Consider the following 17441-nt stretch of genomic DNA (forward strand, 5'->3'; position numbering starts at 1 on the left):
GGCCCAGCAGAGTGGTGGAGACCCCCCAGCGGGAGCTGGCCCGGACCTGGAGGAGAAAGTGGCCCACACACCAGGCTTCTACTGAGCCGAGCCCCAACTGCAGCCCCTGTGCCCTGAGCCTCCCTTCCCTCCCCACCGCCCCACCCTCGAGGCCCCTCCCTGACCCCACTGCTTGCCCTGCTGATGCGCACGTGTGTCCAGACTTGGGCACCCACCTCTCTGCGTTAAACTCTCCTCTGGTTTGCCACAGGTGGCAATGCAGCCGCAAACAATGACCCCGAGATGGACGGGGAGGATGGAGTTTCCTTCATCAATCCACTGGGCATCCTGTACACCCCGGCTTTAAAAGGTACCCCCTCTGCCAGGTGGCAGAGCCAGCTTCCTTAAGCCAGCTCTCCCTCCAGCTAGAACTCCAGGGCTACTGATGTGAGTCGAGGACACAAAGGTGTGATCGTGGGTCCCTTGCAGGCAAGTCTTCTTAGTGGTCATCTCACCAAGTTTTCTGGAAATCAGGATGCGTGATCTGATTTGGACACAGAGGGAGAAGACTGGCCAGCCCTAGAAAATGCAACAGTAGTAGGCCCGGTACCTGTAGCAGCCAGCCTAAGTGACCCTCGTGTGGACCCTCCCACTTGCCTGCCTGTCCTCTGAGTTCCCCTCACCAGATGCACTGTGGACTTTCCTGCACAGACAGCGCTCCCAGTGGCGATGGGATGTAGGAGCAGGGACCAGAGAACCCACCCTGACCAGCTGGAGATAGAGCGCAGAGCCTGGGGGTGGGGTGCAGGGCGGCCTCCGCCTGAGGCTGACCCTCCCTCCTTCTCACCAGTGATGGAGGGTCACGGGGAAGTGAATATTAAGCATTACCTGAACTGCAGCCACTGTGAGGTAGATGAGTGCCACATGGACCCCGAGAGCCACAGGGTCATCTGCTTCTGCGACCATGGGACAGTGCTGGCCGAGGACGGTGTCTCCTGCATAGGTAAGGGGGTGGGGGAGGGAGCCCAGAGCTTGAGCCACAGCTGGTTTCTTTGGTTCTGGGACACCTCAGATGCAGTTTTGTAAACTTCCTGACACCCCTGTCTGCCCGCAACACCAGTGCTCTGACGATGGGTAGAGGGACCTGTGTGCGAAAGGTGGGTCACGGCTCGGGAAGGAGTCGCAAGTCACCTAGTCCCACCCCTAATCCCGGATGTGACCCCCACATCCCCATCAGGGGACCAGCCCATCTCCACTGGCCACCCCAGCGCCAGGGACCTCAGTACTCCTAAGGCACAGAGTCCCATCGGGGAGTTACAGAGCCAGACCCGTTCCTTCCGGCTTCCACTCCTCGGCTCCCTGCTCACGGTGGCCCTTCAGGCGCGGCATCTGAACACAGCGCTGCCGTCCTCCTCCTCAAGTCTTCTCCAGGTTAAATAACCCGTTCATTTCCATCCATTCATATGGGACACAGGTTTATGCCTCCTCCCCATCCTGGTGTTCCAGTTGTCAACGTCCCTTTTGAAATGCAGTGTCCGGGCCCAGGCACGGTGCCTCGGTGTGGTCGATGCCAGCGTGCACCTGGGCCCTCCCTCCCATGCGCCGGGCCCAGTGCGCTCGCGGACAGAGAATCAATTCAGCCTCCAGAGTCTAACTGACCAGGACACTCTGTCACTGGGTCGTACTGAGTTTGTCGTCATCTCAGGTGCCTGAATCTCTTCTACAGCCACTGTTGGCTCACCTTTCATCCTCATCCTGTCATGCGCATTTGATGTTTTGGATCAATGTCCAGATTTTGATATTTATCCCTTTTACATATTCCCTCCCCACAAAAGCTACTGTTGAAAGTTGTAAAACCAGGACAAACCTGCTTCATGCCCTGATCTTCTGAAAAGGATGGTGGTCCAGGTGTCCAAGGCTGGGGAGGGTCTTTCTGACTTGGGGCCAGCTCAGAGGAGAATCCACGTGGTCATCGGTGCCTCGTGGGGACCTGTCTTCCAGTGTCACCCACCCCGGAGCCCCACCTGCCACTCTCGCTGATCCTCTCCGTCGTGACCTCTGCCCTCGTGGCCGCCCTCGTCCTGGCTTTCTCCGGCATCATGATCGGTGAGTGTCCCAGAGCCCCAGCACTTCCAAAGCGGGGCAGGGAAGGCAGATCTGGCAGAACAGAATAGCATCTCAGGCTGTGCCATGGATGCTGAGGTTTCACTCTGGGTGGGTAGTAATGAGGGCAGCCCAAGCCAAGCCAAAACAGAAGGCCCCCTCACTCCACCCCCCTGCACATCCCTGGTTCCTAGGAGCCCCCGATTCTGAACCTCAGCCCTGTGCATAGCCTCCTGGTTGCTCAAGGAGGGGCCACTCTTCAGAGGAGAGCACCGTGGCTAAAGGTCAGCCCCACCCCAGACCTCACTTTCAGCTCTCATCAGACCTGGGCTTCAGCGGGCTCTTCTAGTCTGGCTCGCTTCCTGTGTCACGCCTCCAGCCCGCCCTTCCCCACTCCATGCAGAGAATGCAGAGCTGGTTTCTGAGTGTTCCCCATTAGGCCAGTGAGCCAAGGGGTGCTGACCTGCAGGTCGCAGAGGGCTCTGCATGGTCCAGCCAGGCTCTTCCTGCTGGAAATGCCCGGGACAGGTGGGCAGGGACCTGAGGGGAAGCAGAAGGAAAGGCTCAGCTCCGGGCAGCACTTTCAGGCCAGCCCCTCGAGGGCAAGGGAATTTGGGGGTGGACAGGGCGGTGGCAGCTAATGTGATTCCCGTGATGCCGTCCTGCAGAGAGCAGGATGACAAGAGCTAACTGGTTGCACACTTACCACACGATGGGTGACTGACACATTTTAGTTCACCGAACCCTCAGAGAGCCCTATGATCACGGTTGGCATATTTCACAGAGGAGGAACTGAACGCGCAGGAGTCGACTCACTTGCCCTGGCCCCGCCCTGTGAATCACCTCCCATGGAGTCTGCCTTATATTTAGAATGTTCTCACACGTAGTAGTAACAGTGCCAGTGGTCACTTGTACTGGGAGAGCTGTTTAGAACTTTCCAAAACCATTTCTTTCCTCCTTTCTTTCTTTCTTTCTTCCTTTCTTCCTTCCTTCCTTCCTTTCTTTCTTTTTTCTTCCTTCCTTCCTTTTCTTTCTTTCTTTCTTTTCCTTTCTTCTTCTTTCTTTCTTTCTTTCTCCTTCCTTCCTTCTTTCCTTCCTTCCTTCCTTCCTTTCTTTCTTCTTTCTTTTCTTTCTCCTTCCTTCCTTCCTATCTTCCTTCCTTCCTTTCTTCCTTCCTTCCTTCCTTCCTTCCTTCCTTCCTTCCTTCCTTTCCTTTCCTTTCCTTTCCTTCCTTTTTTTTTCATGGCACTGCACTGCACGGCTTGTGGGATCTTCGTTCCCTGACCAGGGATTGAACCCACACCCCGGCAGTGAGAGCACCATGTCCTAACCACTGGACCACCAGGGAATTCCCTCCAAAACCATTTTATGTTGGTGAATTCATTTCATTATCACAAACCTAGGGGATGGGGAGTGGGGCTTTAGGAGACAGGGCAGGAGTTATTGTCCCTGCTTACAGAGAAGGAGACTGAGATCCAAAGAGGTCACGTGTCACTTGTCAGTGTCACAGCTTGTAAGTAACAAAGGCAGAATTAGAACTCAGGTCCTCAGGCACCAGCTTAGACCCAGTTTAGAGACCTTTCACTCTGTGACAGTCTCCAGCTATGTGGCTTGGCAGTTCTTCAACTGTAGGAGACACAGGTAACCAAGAGCACCAGCTGTACTCTCAAATCCATTGCCATGCTTGCCCGACCCAGTGCCTGGGCAGAGCAGAGCTGCTAAGGCAGGCCCCCTCCTGGAGACATGGGACTCCTCTGACAGCCGACTTCGGATCCAGAACCTAGCAAGAGCCTTGCTGGAACTTCTTTAGATTGAATGGCCATCTAGGGTCTTTGCTCAACCTTCCCTCACCCTGTCCTTCACATGGGGTCAGACTTTCAACACAGTATGGTGGCTTCCCAGCCTTCCTGGCTTCCCTCCCAATTATCTCTCACAGGCATTTCCCCTAATAAAATCCTTGCATGTTTAATCCTGTCTTGGGTCTGCTTCTCAGAGGACCCAAACTAATGTGCCTCTGCCCCTGCATGATACAATAAATCTTTTCCATTTATATGATTTTAAGCTTTACATTTACTTTCATCTTTCAATTAAAGGTACACTTTCACGTCTGTAATCATTTTGTTGGTATGACTAAGTGTGATGGAAAGATTTAGATCCCTGTGGAGGAGCTGGAGATCCAGGAAGGCTTCCTGGAGGAGGTGGCCTGGCTGCCTGGCCTGGGCCACCTTGCGCTGACCTCCGTGTGTCTGCAGTGTACCGCCGGAAGCACCAGGAACTGCAAGCCATGCAGATGGAGCTGCAGAGCCCCGAGTACAAGCTGAGCAAGCTCCGCACCTCCACCATCATGACCGACTACAACCCCAACTACTGTTTTGCCGGCAAGACCTCCTCCATCAGTGACCTGAAGGAGGTGCCCAGGAAAAACATCACCCTCATCCGGTGAGTGCCCATCACTGTCCTGGGGGGCAGCGGGGGGTGTGGGGGAGGCAGGGAAGGGAGAGCTCCAGGGGGCCAGATGTCATCCCTGCACCACGAAATCCTCCGGCAGCAAGAAGCCAGTAGAGCCACCCCTCGGGGCACCCCCAGTCCCCCCAGGGGGAGAAGGTTCAGTGTTCAGGGCCATTGGGGGGGTGTTTGCTTGTTCAACACCCCATATACACATGGGGTTGGTACAATGAGAGGGGGATTAGATGGGAGGAAAGGGGCTCTCCTCAAAATCCACCCAAGTGCCCCTCCCCAAGTCTTGCTCCCCTGCGCACTCCCAGCTCCCAGAGCTCCCTCTGCACGTGTCTGTCACTCACCAACCACACTCCAGGGGGTGTCCGCCAGCTGTCTATGCCCCACACCCCCGGCCCCAGGGAGCACAAGCCTCCCTGGCAGGCTTAGTCTTAGGTCCCTGGCAAATATTAGAGGCTCAGTAAGTGTTCACAGAAGGAATGTCCAGCCAATGTCCTGAATCCTGACTTGGAAACTTTCTTGCCAGGTAAAGCAATGGAGGCCCAGGACCGACGAGCAAAGCCAGACTGAGGGCGTTACCCTTGAGGGTGTGCGTGACCCCCTGGCTCCCGTGTGCATCCACTAAATGTGCCCCTGTCTCATCTCACCTTCTCTTTGCACAGGGGTCTGGGCCACGGTGCGTTTGGGGAGGTGTATGAAGGTCAGGTGTCTGGAATGCCCAACGACCCGAGCCCCCTGCAAGTGGCTGTAAAGGTAAGAGGCGGCTCCCTTGTGGGCCTGACCTCGGCCAGGGGTCTCTGTAAGCGTGGCTCTCTGCTGACAGCCTCTGACCTCTGCGGCTCACAGCCTCCTTCTCCTTCCCACCCTCCCTTCTGTGCCCAGACGCTGCCTGAGGTGTGTTCCGAACAGGACGAACTGGATTTCCTCATGGAAGCCCTGATCATCAGGTACCGACACAGGGAGACACCCCACACCACTTCCTCAAGCCTGTAAGGGACACGAGATGTTTCTAACAGGCACGTCTCTGAGGGAAACAGGGTTGTCCTGCAGCGTACCCCTCCCTCTCCAACAGGAGACTCCGTAAATTCTTAGCACGTCTTACCAGAGTGGAACCAGCCCCCAGATGGTTGTCTTAGAAAAAGAATCCAATCGGTATCACTCCGCCTTCAACCAGCATCCCTGTGTCATCCACTGGTTCCTTTCCCCCTTTTCTTAAGAAACAGAGCATGCTGGTTGTTGACAGTAGAAGATACAATCCTCCTCCAGGTATCTCTTCCACCGGGTGCTTCGCCAACCCCAGCTCTCAGCTCTCGTGTAAAGGAAATGGGCCCCCAAGTGATGGAAGGCGCCCACCCTGGTCCACCCAGCTGGCCTGACCCTTCAACTGGTGGATCTGGGGCCCCCCACTGGGAGTCTCGGTGTCTGGGGCTCTGACAGCAGATGTCGGACCTTGAGATCTGGCCAGGCTCATGGCCTCCTGGTGCACTGGGGAACCTCAAACATCCTGAAGGCTGGGGTGGCCCGAGGTCTCCCCTTGACAGAAGTGGCAGAGGGAACGAGTCCAGAGCAGTGTGTGTGGTGCGCTGGGTCCATAGGAGGATAGCAGCAGGCTCAGCTCCTGCTTTAAAAATGACGTATTTTCTGATTGAGCATGTAATATGTGATTATTGATTAAAACCTGGAAAGTAGAAGAGTAGATGGAAGGAGACCCAAATCACTCCATCTCCCTACTTGGCAGTAACTAAGCAGCATTATATTTGGGTGTACCATCACCCAGTGTGTCACCTCTGCGCGCGGGCACCCACGTGGAGTTCCCTGGCCCCGCTGCCTCACGTGTCCCGATAGGATCATGTTAACAAGAAAACCCAAATCTCAGAGCCCCCATGAGGAGTCCACAGTGGGAGCCCGTGGCCCTCTTCCTTGTTCTCTTCCACACACGGTCACCGGGCAGGTCTCACGCAGTCCCTCGGGGAAGCAGTTCCTCCAGCTTCCGCCTGAGGCCTTCCTCTGAAAACCCAAACCCCAAACGTGAATCCTGGCCAGCAGTCCGCGCCCCAGCCTCGAAGCCCTCCCCTCCCCCCGCCCCACCTTCTCACCCAAGTCCCTCCTCCACCCCACCGCCTCCAAGCAAGTTCTTTCAAGCAGACTGAACTCCTGCCAGCCCTGCCCTCTGGTTCTTCCAGCTGCTCAGCAACCAGATTATCCTCTGCTTAGGCCCAGCCTGGGACGCCTGCTTCCCACATTTACAGAAAGCATTTACAAAATGTGGCTTCTGAAAGCATAACTCTACCCAGCTTTGCCCACTTAAGATTTTCCCAGACTCAGCTCAGTTAAATTCGATTACTCCCCTCTGCTCTGCAGCAAGTTCAACCACCAGAACATCGTGCGCTGTATCGGGGTGAGTCTGCAAGCCCTGCCCCGATTTATCCTGCTGGAGCTCATGGCGGGAGGAGACCTCAAGTCCTTCCTCCGAGAGACGCGCCCTCGCCCGGTGAGTGAGAACCAGCCTTTCCCAGTAGTTGTGCCGGGGGACGGAGCGGGGGGCGGAAGGAGCCAGGGTGGGCAGCCTGGGAAGCAACATACTCAGTGGGACCGAGGGAGTCGGCCCACGGGCTCGGATCTGGGGGAAAGGCGGGAGAGAGGGGACAGAGGGTGGCTGATGGCCGAGCCCAGCCCCAGGGAGCTTGTGCAAGGCTTGTGCAACATCTTCTCCAGGCTGTATCTATTTTTATGGCCTGCTGATTGTGGAAAACCAAACTAGGGACAAGCACAGTGGGGGGACTTTCATGCTGGCTGTGTCACTCACTCAACCAACTGACTTGGGGCGGGTCACTCTGCATCCACCCGTTCTGAGCCCCACTGTCCTCATCTCTCAAATGCGGACATCCTGACCTTGTAGTTTTACTATCAAAGTCGAGTGCTGGGGTATTTAGGAAGGTGCTGCATACATGTTATGGTTAAAGGGCTAGAGCTTGGGGGAGTGAAGAAACCTAAGTGGACCCACCCACGCCCAGCCCTGCTTGGCCACTGGACCACCTGCTTAGGGCAGCCAACCCCCTCTAACCTCAGCATCTGCAACGTGAACTCCTCGGGCTAGGCTACAACATCTCAGACAGAGATCATTTATATAACACAGCACACTGGGCGATCCCGGAGTCCAGCTGTCCACTCCAGTCACTGCCGGGGTCTTCAAGAGGCCTGGACCCTGGAAACTGGAGCAGAGCCGACCCCTGAGTTAGGACCTGACTTCCTTTAGTTGCCACTGGACTCTGAGGACCACGGGGAAGACTTGTACCCTCCCCACCCCCAGGGAAGCAGAGAAGACTGACAACCGCTGTGCCACAGCAAGCCCAGAACGGAACACTCCTCACGAGGACCCCAGGTGGTGACGCAAACCTCGGAAGGTCACGCCTACTCCAGCCCACGCCTTCACTCAGGCTCAGTTTAGAGACCGCATCCTTAGGAGCCTCCACAGTGTTCCCGCAAGCCTCTCTCGGCATCTAAGAGGAATCCGATCTAACTCCTTGAGATAAGTGTGTACGCACCTGAGCACACGTGGCAGGAGGAAGGGGGCTGGGGGAGGCGGAGCGAGAACTAACCCCGCCTCGTGATAATCCTCATCTGCATTATCAGCCTCGTCCCCAGAGTTTCACGTTTCTCACAACCACCCTATGAAGTAGATGGTACAGATCTCACCCCGTTCTGGAGACGGGAAAACAGTGGCTCGGAGTGGTCATGTGACTTGCCGAGGCGCGCAGGAAGCGGAAGAGCTGGGATAGAGCTCAGGCCTGCTGGCTCCTGATTCCATGCTCTCTCCAGCCTGCTGTGCTGTTTATCCTGATGGTCCCCTTTGAGAAGCCCCGAGTGCCAAGGTGAGGGTGGGTTGTTCACAGCAACTGCCGCCAGCTATGCAGGCATCCCTGCCAGGTCTGGGCACCAGCCTTGGCTTTCCCACCAGCACCCAGCAAGGCCGAGCAGTGCTGGGAAGCAGTGCCTCTGGCAGACGTCAAACAGGGAACACATGGTATCACACTTTGGGCAGAGGCATAGCTCTGGCTTTCCCACTGGAGATTCCTGGGGCTTGAGGACAGGAAAGTATTGTGACCTCCTTGTAAAGGGAATCTGGGAATCCTTCACTTGGCAAGCCCGAGGACTTGCAGGCAAAGGTATCTCTCTCCCTTGATGATGAAAGAGGATTTGAATGTTGTCTCAAAGAACGAAGCACCAGCAAGGAAAGGCGGATCACTGATATCTCCCCCCACCTCCAGCCCCAGTACCACTCCAAGGAGGCTCAGAGCAGGAGCCTGCTGCCAAGTTCCGGCCTCTAGCTGCAGGCACCGCCCGAGGGATGCGCGGAGCCAGGAGAACGCCGACTGTGCTTGGGAGAGCCGCTTCTCCGGGGCAGGATCCCCGCCACCAAATCTGCCCGTTAACCCTTGACCCTGCTCTTCTTCTGTGTGGCTCTCCCTGCCAACCATGCCCCCAGGTCCTGGTAGCACCCCGGTCTTCCTCCCTACCCCTTTACACACCCACTCATCTCAGGTGAGCTGGTCGTTCCTGAGGTACTGTCCACGATGGGTGATTTAAAATGTCAGATCACAGCCCTCCAGAGTGACCCCGTGCAAATGTGTTTGTAGCAGCAACTTCCGGCCGTGGGTGGAAGGGGTGGGGAGGTGGGGAGGAGGTTGCTGGGTGTCCTGCATGTATTCTCAGAACCACAAAATCCAGCTTAGTGGAGTGGGGGTCAGGTTGACTGTGAGAAAGGAGCGCGATTTAGAAGTGGACCAAGGGGAGCTAATATCAGCAAATCCTACACATGATGAAGAAGGGAGGGACTGGCTGATGGGCATCAGGGCTGGAGAGGTACACACCCTGAGGAGCGGGTGGGCAGAGTTGCGCCTCCAGGCTGTGGAACTCACTGGATTCGAAGGCCTGACGTCCACCTGATTCATTTGTTTGAAGTGCTTGAGTCTGTCCGGGCGTACCTGATGATGACCTGCTGTGTGCAGGCACCCGGCTGGGCACTCAGAATCAGGCGAGCACTCTATGCTCACTTCCTGCCATCCCTGGCGCTCAGTGGCTCCACGGACCATCAGGATAGAAGGACATGAGGTAGTGATGGATACACAGACTCAGAGGACAGAATGGGCGCCTGGGCCGACCATGTCTGTCATGGAAATGAAATTCATGGGTACAGAGGAAAACATCGTTCGGTCCCAGGACCCCACCTCCTCAAGAAGGAAGGACCCTTTTAATGGCAAAATAATTTTGCAGATGCTCTCTTTATTGAACAAATTTTTATTGAGGGTTTAATATATGCCAGATGTAGGCTAGTAGCTGTCTTTTAATATCAGTTGATTCAATCAATAATGACAAAGGCCATTAAGGAGTCAGTAATCTCTTTATTAAAGATGGCGGTCATTGACCGCTATAGTGTCTATAGCTGTTTGGAACATGGTAATCCTGTAGGTAATGGCTCTAGAGAAGAGGCTCAGTACAAGACAGCTTCTTGGATGTCAGAGGTCAACAGCGCAGGGGTGAGAACCTCTGATTGCAACTAATGCTTAGGTTTTCATCTTTGGCTTCAACTTTGCCAAATACCAATGCTGCCTCCAAAATGCGTGGAGGGGTATTTTCTCGGCCATGTCAGGAGCCAGGAATGTGAGGGCCCAGCACCATTCACATCTCATCACTTTTCAAAATGGATTTTTGCCACTTTTAATATTTTGTGTCCCCCGTCTGCATTCTTTGCTTCTTCCTTTCATCTTTCCCTCTTACCCTCATAGGTGTCAATTTTAAAATATATCCCTAGTCTGTTTTTCACTTGGTGAAACAGTTCCTCCCCCATGTCCTGTGACCCTTCATCTCTAAATGCAGAAACTACTTAAGGAAGGAACAGATATCAATATTATTCTGTCTTTTATTAGTATATACATTATCCTTTGGAAATAGCCCCTCAGAAACTACGAGCAAAGAAATTATGCCACTTCAGTGGGCCTCTTTTCTCCCATGTAAAAGTAGGATATTGGTCAAAACAGTGTCCCTGAAGGGAACTCCGGTACCCTGAGGTGCTACACACTCACACATATGCTCTAAAGAATTCCTTGGTCAAGCAAATTTCAGAGCCACGCAGACTCTCCTCTTATTGATTCTCAGTACACATTAGCGTATAGCCAAGACTCTAATAATTCCTGTGATAAAGAAACCTGTTTAACCCAGGAATTCCCATGCCTGTTGGATTGAATTCCATCCCACAGCCTGCTTTGGGAAATACTGGACAAAATCCTCTCTGAGTACTGGGCGGGATACACGCATAACCATGACTGCCCGAGTTGCCAAAGGAAGTGCCGCATTCAGTGGCAAATAGGGGGAAAAACCCTGGTTCCAAGTCCTTCTTTGCCCAGGATGGATATAAATGGCACTGAGCACACTGGCTACGCTCTGCACTGCTAGCTTTAAGTATCGGTTTTGCCACAGCATCCACACCTCCCCCACTGCACACACACACACACACACACACACACACACACACACACACACACACACACACACACACACACACACACACACACACACACACACACACACACACCCATGGGTTACTGACTATCTGCTTCTGTGCAGACTGATTAGCGGCACAGTTAATTTGCTCTGAGCAGCCAAAGACAGGGAGCCCAGATAAACCCGGCCCGTGGGTTAATGCCTGGGAAGATTTAGTCCCTGCAGCACACCAGACTCATGGAGCATTTGAGACATCAGTGGTCCTTGCATCCTGAGTGATGGGGGCTAAGACACAAAGAGACCCAGGGGGAGCTAGGACTGGGTCCTCTTTGGCAGGAACAGAAAGCATTTTCCTGGAGAGAGAAAAGATTGTTCTAATACTATAGCAAGATGGATGCATATTCCCATTGGAAATATATTACTTTCCTTTTCCCCAGGAAAAGGGGACTGTCTCTCACAGTGCCCAGTACTTCTCAGCCTGACAAGGTCCCGGGAGAAGCCCAGCACAAGAGCCATTTCCCAAGACCCCACAGCACCCTCCAGGAGCAGCCCCCTCCATAACTGCAGAGCCCTCTATGAAGCACTCACTCTGTGCCTCTGACTACAGGTGCTCCTGACAATCCAGTGAGGCCAAGAGTGTCACGCTGACTTCACAGACCAGGACACGGGGGCTTGGACAGAGGCAAAGCAGTCAGCCCCAGGCCACACAGCCAATAAGGGACAAGCAGGATGAAGCCCAGCTCAGCTCAGCTGAGCACCGAAATGTGCCCTCACGGCATCTGTGTGCTGCATCTGTATTCACTTGGGTACCGTGCGCTGTGCCCATGGGTACTCCGGCCCTTCTCGGACACGCTCTCCCGAGAAGCTCAGTTTTAACTCTTAGAATCCTACTTCCCCCAACCCAGACCCTTAAAGCCCAGCTCAGGGCAGTTTCGGCTCCACCCTGTTGACTGTGTGACCTGAGCCTCTCTGAGCCTTCAGCCCTCTCATCTTTAATACAGAGGTAATCTCTCTTCCCTACCGACCACATGGGATGTTGCATCAAAGGAGATCATGTCCTGGAACTTGCTCTGTTACATGTAAGGCCCTGCCCAATGGTCCATGGGCAGAGACTATTCCCCTCCCTGAGTCGTCTCCCCCAGAACTGAAGCACGCCCTAGACAAACTCCTCTCTGCCTCCTTCAGACCCCTGCTATCGCTCCAAGGAGTCCTGGGGAGGCCCCGATCTGTGGCCGGCATCTGGGTAAACCCTAGTTCGGCTGTAATCAACCAACGAACCCCCTTGTTCACTGAACCACGGCAGCGAGCTAAGGGTCGTGCTGGAGACCACGGAAGTGGACGCTGAAGGCCCTGCCTCGGGTGCCTCTAAGTTTCCTTGGGGACATGGTAAAATAGGCACAGAAGAGCACAGTGAATGTGACGCTGCATGACGACGTGTTGCTGCAGACTTGGGGGTTTAGGAATTTAAAAGACACCAAGGAGGGCGAAGCCCTCAGAAAAGACTTCCCAGGGCTCCACCAGGCTGTGGGGAGGCAAAGACGGGGTGCATCTCAGGGGCAGCGGGGGTGGGGGGGCGGCAGCAACTTTTGCACAAAAGAGAATTCATGCAGAAAAGCCAGAGATGGCTCTTCAGCTGCCCAGCATTTTCTGGAAGCTTTCCTTTTTCAATCCACTTCAGGTCTAGGTCTTCAGGAAGAAAATTAATTTTTTTAAAATATTTTTAAGCATTTAACTAGAGCATTTCTAAAACAACATTAGCCCCCGTGATTTCCTCACAGGCCTGTTTGTACGTTTGGGGGATTCAAATGTTTATGAAGACTGAGGTGGAAGAATGGGCAGAAAAAATGCAAAGGGGCAGGATGTCTGCCAGTACCGGTTCCTGTGGTTTAGGGTTCCGTCCCCACTCATCTGGGAGCTGCGACCCTGTAAATGTTGTGCCCACCTGCAGAAATGGAGTCTTTGGTCTGGGCTGAGCCCAGGCATCTGCATTTTTTTTAAAGCCACCAGGTGATTTTGAATGTGCAGCCAGGGCCAAGACCCTGGGGGTGGCGCACCTGTTTGGCCTCCTAGCAAGCATGGGAAGCGAGTGTTTCAGATCTTCTCTCCCCCAAGAGCTTCTCATCAGCCGGTCATTTCTGTCTGCCACAGAATCAGCCCTCCTCCCTGGCCATGCTGGACCTCCTGCACGTGGCTCGGGACATCGCCTGTGGCTGCCAGTATCTAGAGGAAAATCACTTCATCCACCGGTGAGTCTAAGTGACCTTGCTCTACCCTCGCCTTCTGTATGCTTCCCTACATGTCTCAGGGGCCCAGATCACGCCTTCAGAGCAGAACAATAGGTCTCTCTCCAAAGCTGTTTGGATGGTTCAGCTTTGTTTGTCTTTATTACTCTACCAGGGCTTCATTTGGCCCATATGTAAAGTGGGATCATAAAACATCCACACCAGTGCTGGAGACCCAGATGAGCTATACCTGACCCCCTGCAGGAACTCCTGCCTGTGTCAAGTCCTAGATCATGTGAACGTTTCCATGTCTAGAAAACTGGGCTCCTTAAGGGAAGTTTAAGGAGTTTATATTTTCACATATCTGACTATGGGTAACTCGAAGGCAAGGACCCTGTTTTATTCATCTTCATATCCCTGGCACATAGTGGGGCACAATAAATGTTTATTGGATAAATTATTTTTTTTCTAAAATACTCTGAAATGAAGAATAATGATTATTTTCTCCACCTCTGTACTTCATTTCTTCTACTCTCTATGATCCTTGTGTTTAAATGGTGTTTGCATTGGTACATCAAGTCCATGTGTAATGCTATAGACATGAGAGATGACACGTATTCCTTTCCATGTGGCCATCGATGGCTTTCTCAGCAGACAGCTTGATTCTGAAACCTGGAAAGTCAAGTAGATCGTTAGGCTCTTTGCAAAGCTCTTCCTAACCATTTGCTTCTAATTTAGTAAATAACAACCTGGTGAACTAATAAACACTCATTAACCCATCAAAGAGTATAAGACATGTTCCTAATAATTAGAATATGTAATACAACGTAGAAAATGAGAGAATCTGTATGAGTTTAGAAATAGAAAAGCGTGTAGGTAGATAGCAAGCTATGCTTCCTTCCCTAATAAAAATGGGGAAGTTGAAGATCAAGAAATACACTGGCCTAGCTTCCCAAAACCATTCCTGAAGCAAGGCAGGAAGCTCACATCGGCTCATCCTTTGACTGTCACTTCATCATTTTGATCTTCAGATCTTCCTCTTGATTTTCAACCTTTCCAACTTGCAGATCATTGTGCTTGACAGAAATAACAGAAGTAAAAGAGAAGCTGGGCTCAGTTCTTTCTGTTCTCATCCAACCCTGCCATTGTCATTCTTGCCCTTTTTAATGTGTACACAACTTTCCATAAATCTCAGCTCTGGGCTTTATTGTTGTTCAGACATGGCAAGGTTGTACTCTTTTTGGAATTAGTCCTTGGCTAAAGCCATCTTTCCATCTTTTGTCCACGTCCTCTAAGTCTGGGCTCATCCGAGAGCAACATGTGCCGTCACCTTGGTGACTTCAGAACTCTCCCTTCACTTCTCCCGGAGGTCGTTTCTGCCTTTAAAAAAAGAAAAAAGATTTATTTATTATTTTATTTATTTTTGGCTGCTTCGGGTCTTAGTTGTGGTACGTGGGACCTTCGTGGAGGCATGCGGGCTCTTCGTTGCTGCGCACAGGCTTCTCTCTAGTTGTGGCGTGCAGGTTTTTTCTCTCTCTAGTTGTGTCGCACGGGTTCCAGAGCACGTGGGCTCTGTAGTTTGTGGCATGCAGGCTCTCTAGTTGAGGCATGCGAGCTCAGTAGTTGTGGTGCACGGGTCCAGTTGCCCGCGGCATGTGGGATCTTAGTTCCCTGACCAGGGATCAAACCTGCATCCCCTGCATTGGAAGGTGGATTCTTTACCACTGGACCACCAGGGAAGTCCCCGATTCTGCCTTTTTATCTCCACTCCCACATTAGTCACCAAGCGTTCAGATTCTCTGACTGAGGGATCATATTCATCTTTCCTCTGATGTTCTGAAATCTGCTTTCCTAGAAGCCTGATAACATGTTGACTATATCCAGTGCTGTTATTACAGATAATAAGATAACAGGATCATATTCTCTTAAGATTCTTATGGCTTCCATATCTGTAAATAGTTACTGAAGGTCAGAATGAGATCCCAGAGTAATAGTTTGTTGCTCCTTTTATCTTTTTTGAGAAATGAAATTGTCAAAGATTGAATCAATAATGTATCAGATGATCTGCTTTATAAGCAAAGGGTTACTATTAGCAGAAATTGTCCATCTCGATCAAAGCTGTCTTCTGAGGTAATTGGTTTGAAGAAAGCATCTTTTACATCTTCTAACTGGCTTGAGGTCTGTGGCACACTCCCCCAATAGGTTTACCTTAATTCTCTTTCCTCCACCCACTGTCTGCCTCAAGATTCGCAGACTCCCACGCACCCACACCCGCTGAATTCAGAGTGGAACTCCCTCACCAGATCCACATGCTCCCATTTTTCTATTAGATCTGTTTCCTTTGGACATGCTTTATTGCCATTTCAAGAAATATGTGTCATTCTACCAATTCTTGGTGTGTTCTATGATGTTACATTTACTTTCCTGCCATTAGATTCAAGATCAATTTTTTAAGCAACCATTCCCTGCACATCAATGGAAAGACCTTTCCGGATCCATAAATATTGTTTCTGGTCTATTTCACTATATTACTCTTGAGAAGCAATGGTTATATCTCCTACTATTTTTTTCTTCTTTTTGATGTCATATATGTTATGCTTTTATGGTTTCCTTAGGGCATTTTATGCACCATTGCTCCTCGAAATTCAACTTAAACCTTCTGGATCAGGGCAGTGGCATTAATGACATCCATCTCCCACCCTGACCCATTGTTCTGATCTCCTAAGCCATGATGCCCTATCCAGACCCTATTTTTTTTTTAATACTATCCATTTGTTTATTCTCCATGTCCTTCTTTCTCAGCCAAAGGTCAGAACCTTCATGAAACCAACTGAAAATGTGAAAACACCACCTGTTTCCCCCAAGGAGTACTTTTTTTTTTTTTTCCATCCAGGACTTCAATATTATTAGAAACCCATTCCAGACTTCTTCTGGCTGCATCCTTAATCCCCACATGCATGTCAAGAATGGGTTAGCAGTCAGTGAGTAGAAGTTGATGGATCTTGGAAAGCTTCTGATCAGGGCTTACAGGTGTGCTACGGGAGAATAGGCCATCTGGAGCATAACAACTAAGGAGACAAGATAACTTTCTAACTCAAAAGAAGTGATTCTTCGGCCACATAGCTATGATTCATACAGCTTAGCAAAGCCTTTAGATAAAATCATGGATGTAAAAACCATAATGGCTTATTAAAAAATAAAACTAGAAATATTTGGGAATACTTTGACCTACTTGAATCTGATCATGGAAATTATGCTGTTCCAGAACACTCCTTCATCCAACCGGCAAAAACCAACCAGCAATCTGTACAGAACAATAGCCTAAAGCCAAACGCATTTCTTATGTCCCTCTGTTATCTTCTTTTAGCTTAAGTTTTTTTGATAAAATAAGGATAATAATAGCACCTTGTGTCTTACAGAGTTGTGGTGAGAATTAGATATGAAGCATATAGAACAGTGCTTAAGTACACAGTAAAAGGCCAATCGATTTTCTAGTTCCTATTATAGTTATTTTCATTATTATTATCCCATTTAACATTTCAATCATCTCCCCAAATCCTTTTCCATTTCCCTGTTAGTTCTGAGACCTAGAATTGCTTAGCTATTTCTTTCATACTGAAGTATAATGTAGAAAGGAACTATAGGGAAGAAAAGGGAACTATCTGAACCTTCACATTGGAGGTGAAAATCCTTCTGCTGAATATAATACATTTATCTTTTCAAGAATAAAATTAGGAAATGCATTTTCTCATTTTCTTTCTTCCCAGGGACATTGCTGCCAGGAACTGCCTCTTGACCTGTCCAGGCCCTGGAAGAGTGGCCAAGATTGGAGACTTCGGAATGGCTCGAGACATCTACCGGTGAGTAAAGACTGCCATCACCCATCAGAGCTCACCTCCTCAGCTTAACCCCCTCAAGAGAGTGCGACAAGGCTGCTTGTGCCCTAAAGCATCTCTGGTGCCTTGTCAACTTGCCACCTAAAATGTCATTAAGTTCCTTTTCAGGACATGGGAAGCCTTAATCATTGCTCATGCCTGAAGGGCTAATTCTAGGATCACACTGCCTGCAATAATTGACACTAAGCTGTTAATTAGATTGTCTTTCTGGTTCCAACTCTATAGTCCTAGCATGTTCTGAAACACAGAATAACCTGGATACTTGATATGGAAAAAGTTGCTA

At 51.1% G+C, this 17441-nt stretch overlaps 2 protein-coding genes across 4 annotated transcripts in view; one reads left to right on the forward strand and one right to left on the reverse strand.

Annotated features, from left to right (window-relative positions):
- The first annotated feature begins 703 nt into the window (after positions 1–703).
- LOC309643427 (ALK tyrosine kinase receptor-like) overlaps positions 704–17441 on the forward strand; it is a 29504-nt gene continuing 12766 nt past the window's right edge. Inside the window, exons 1-6 of one of the 2 annotated variants that reach the window (XM_082426148.1) lie at positions 704–4521; positions 5202–5292; positions 5422–5486; positions 6901–7030; positions 13189–13286; positions 17030–17122. In XM_082426148.1, the coding sequence (XP_082282274.1) occupies positions 4367–4521; positions 5202–5292; positions 5422–5486; positions 6901–7030; positions 13189–13286; positions 17030–17122 (632 nt within the window). In that variant the 5' untranslated portion in view covers positions 704–4366. Of the gene's footprint in view, positions 4522–5201; positions 5487–6900; positions 7031–13188; positions 13287–17029; positions 17123–17441 lie in introns of both variants that reach the window. The other variant, XM_082426147.1, reaches the window with a different exon arrangement.
- CLIP4 (CAP-Gly domain containing linker protein family member 4) overlaps positions 13691–17441 on the reverse strand; it is an 87353-nt gene continuing 83602 nt past the window's right edge. For both annotated transcript variants that reach the window (XR_014253735.1, XM_082426143.1), the window contains one exon: positions 13691–13934. Coding sequence is in view for 1 of the 2 variants with exons in the window: in XM_082426143.1 (XP_082282269.1) it covers positions 13910–13934 (25 nt within the window). In the remaining variant the exon portion in view is untranslated. The remainder of the gene's footprint in view (positions 13935–17441) is intronic.

This window comes from Balaenoptera physalus, assembly GCF_965194825.1.
Source record: "Balaenoptera physalus genome assembly, chromosome: 15".
Lineage (NCBI taxonomy): Eukaryota > Metazoa > Chordata > Mammalia > Artiodactyla > Balaenopteridae > Balaenoptera > Balaenoptera physalus.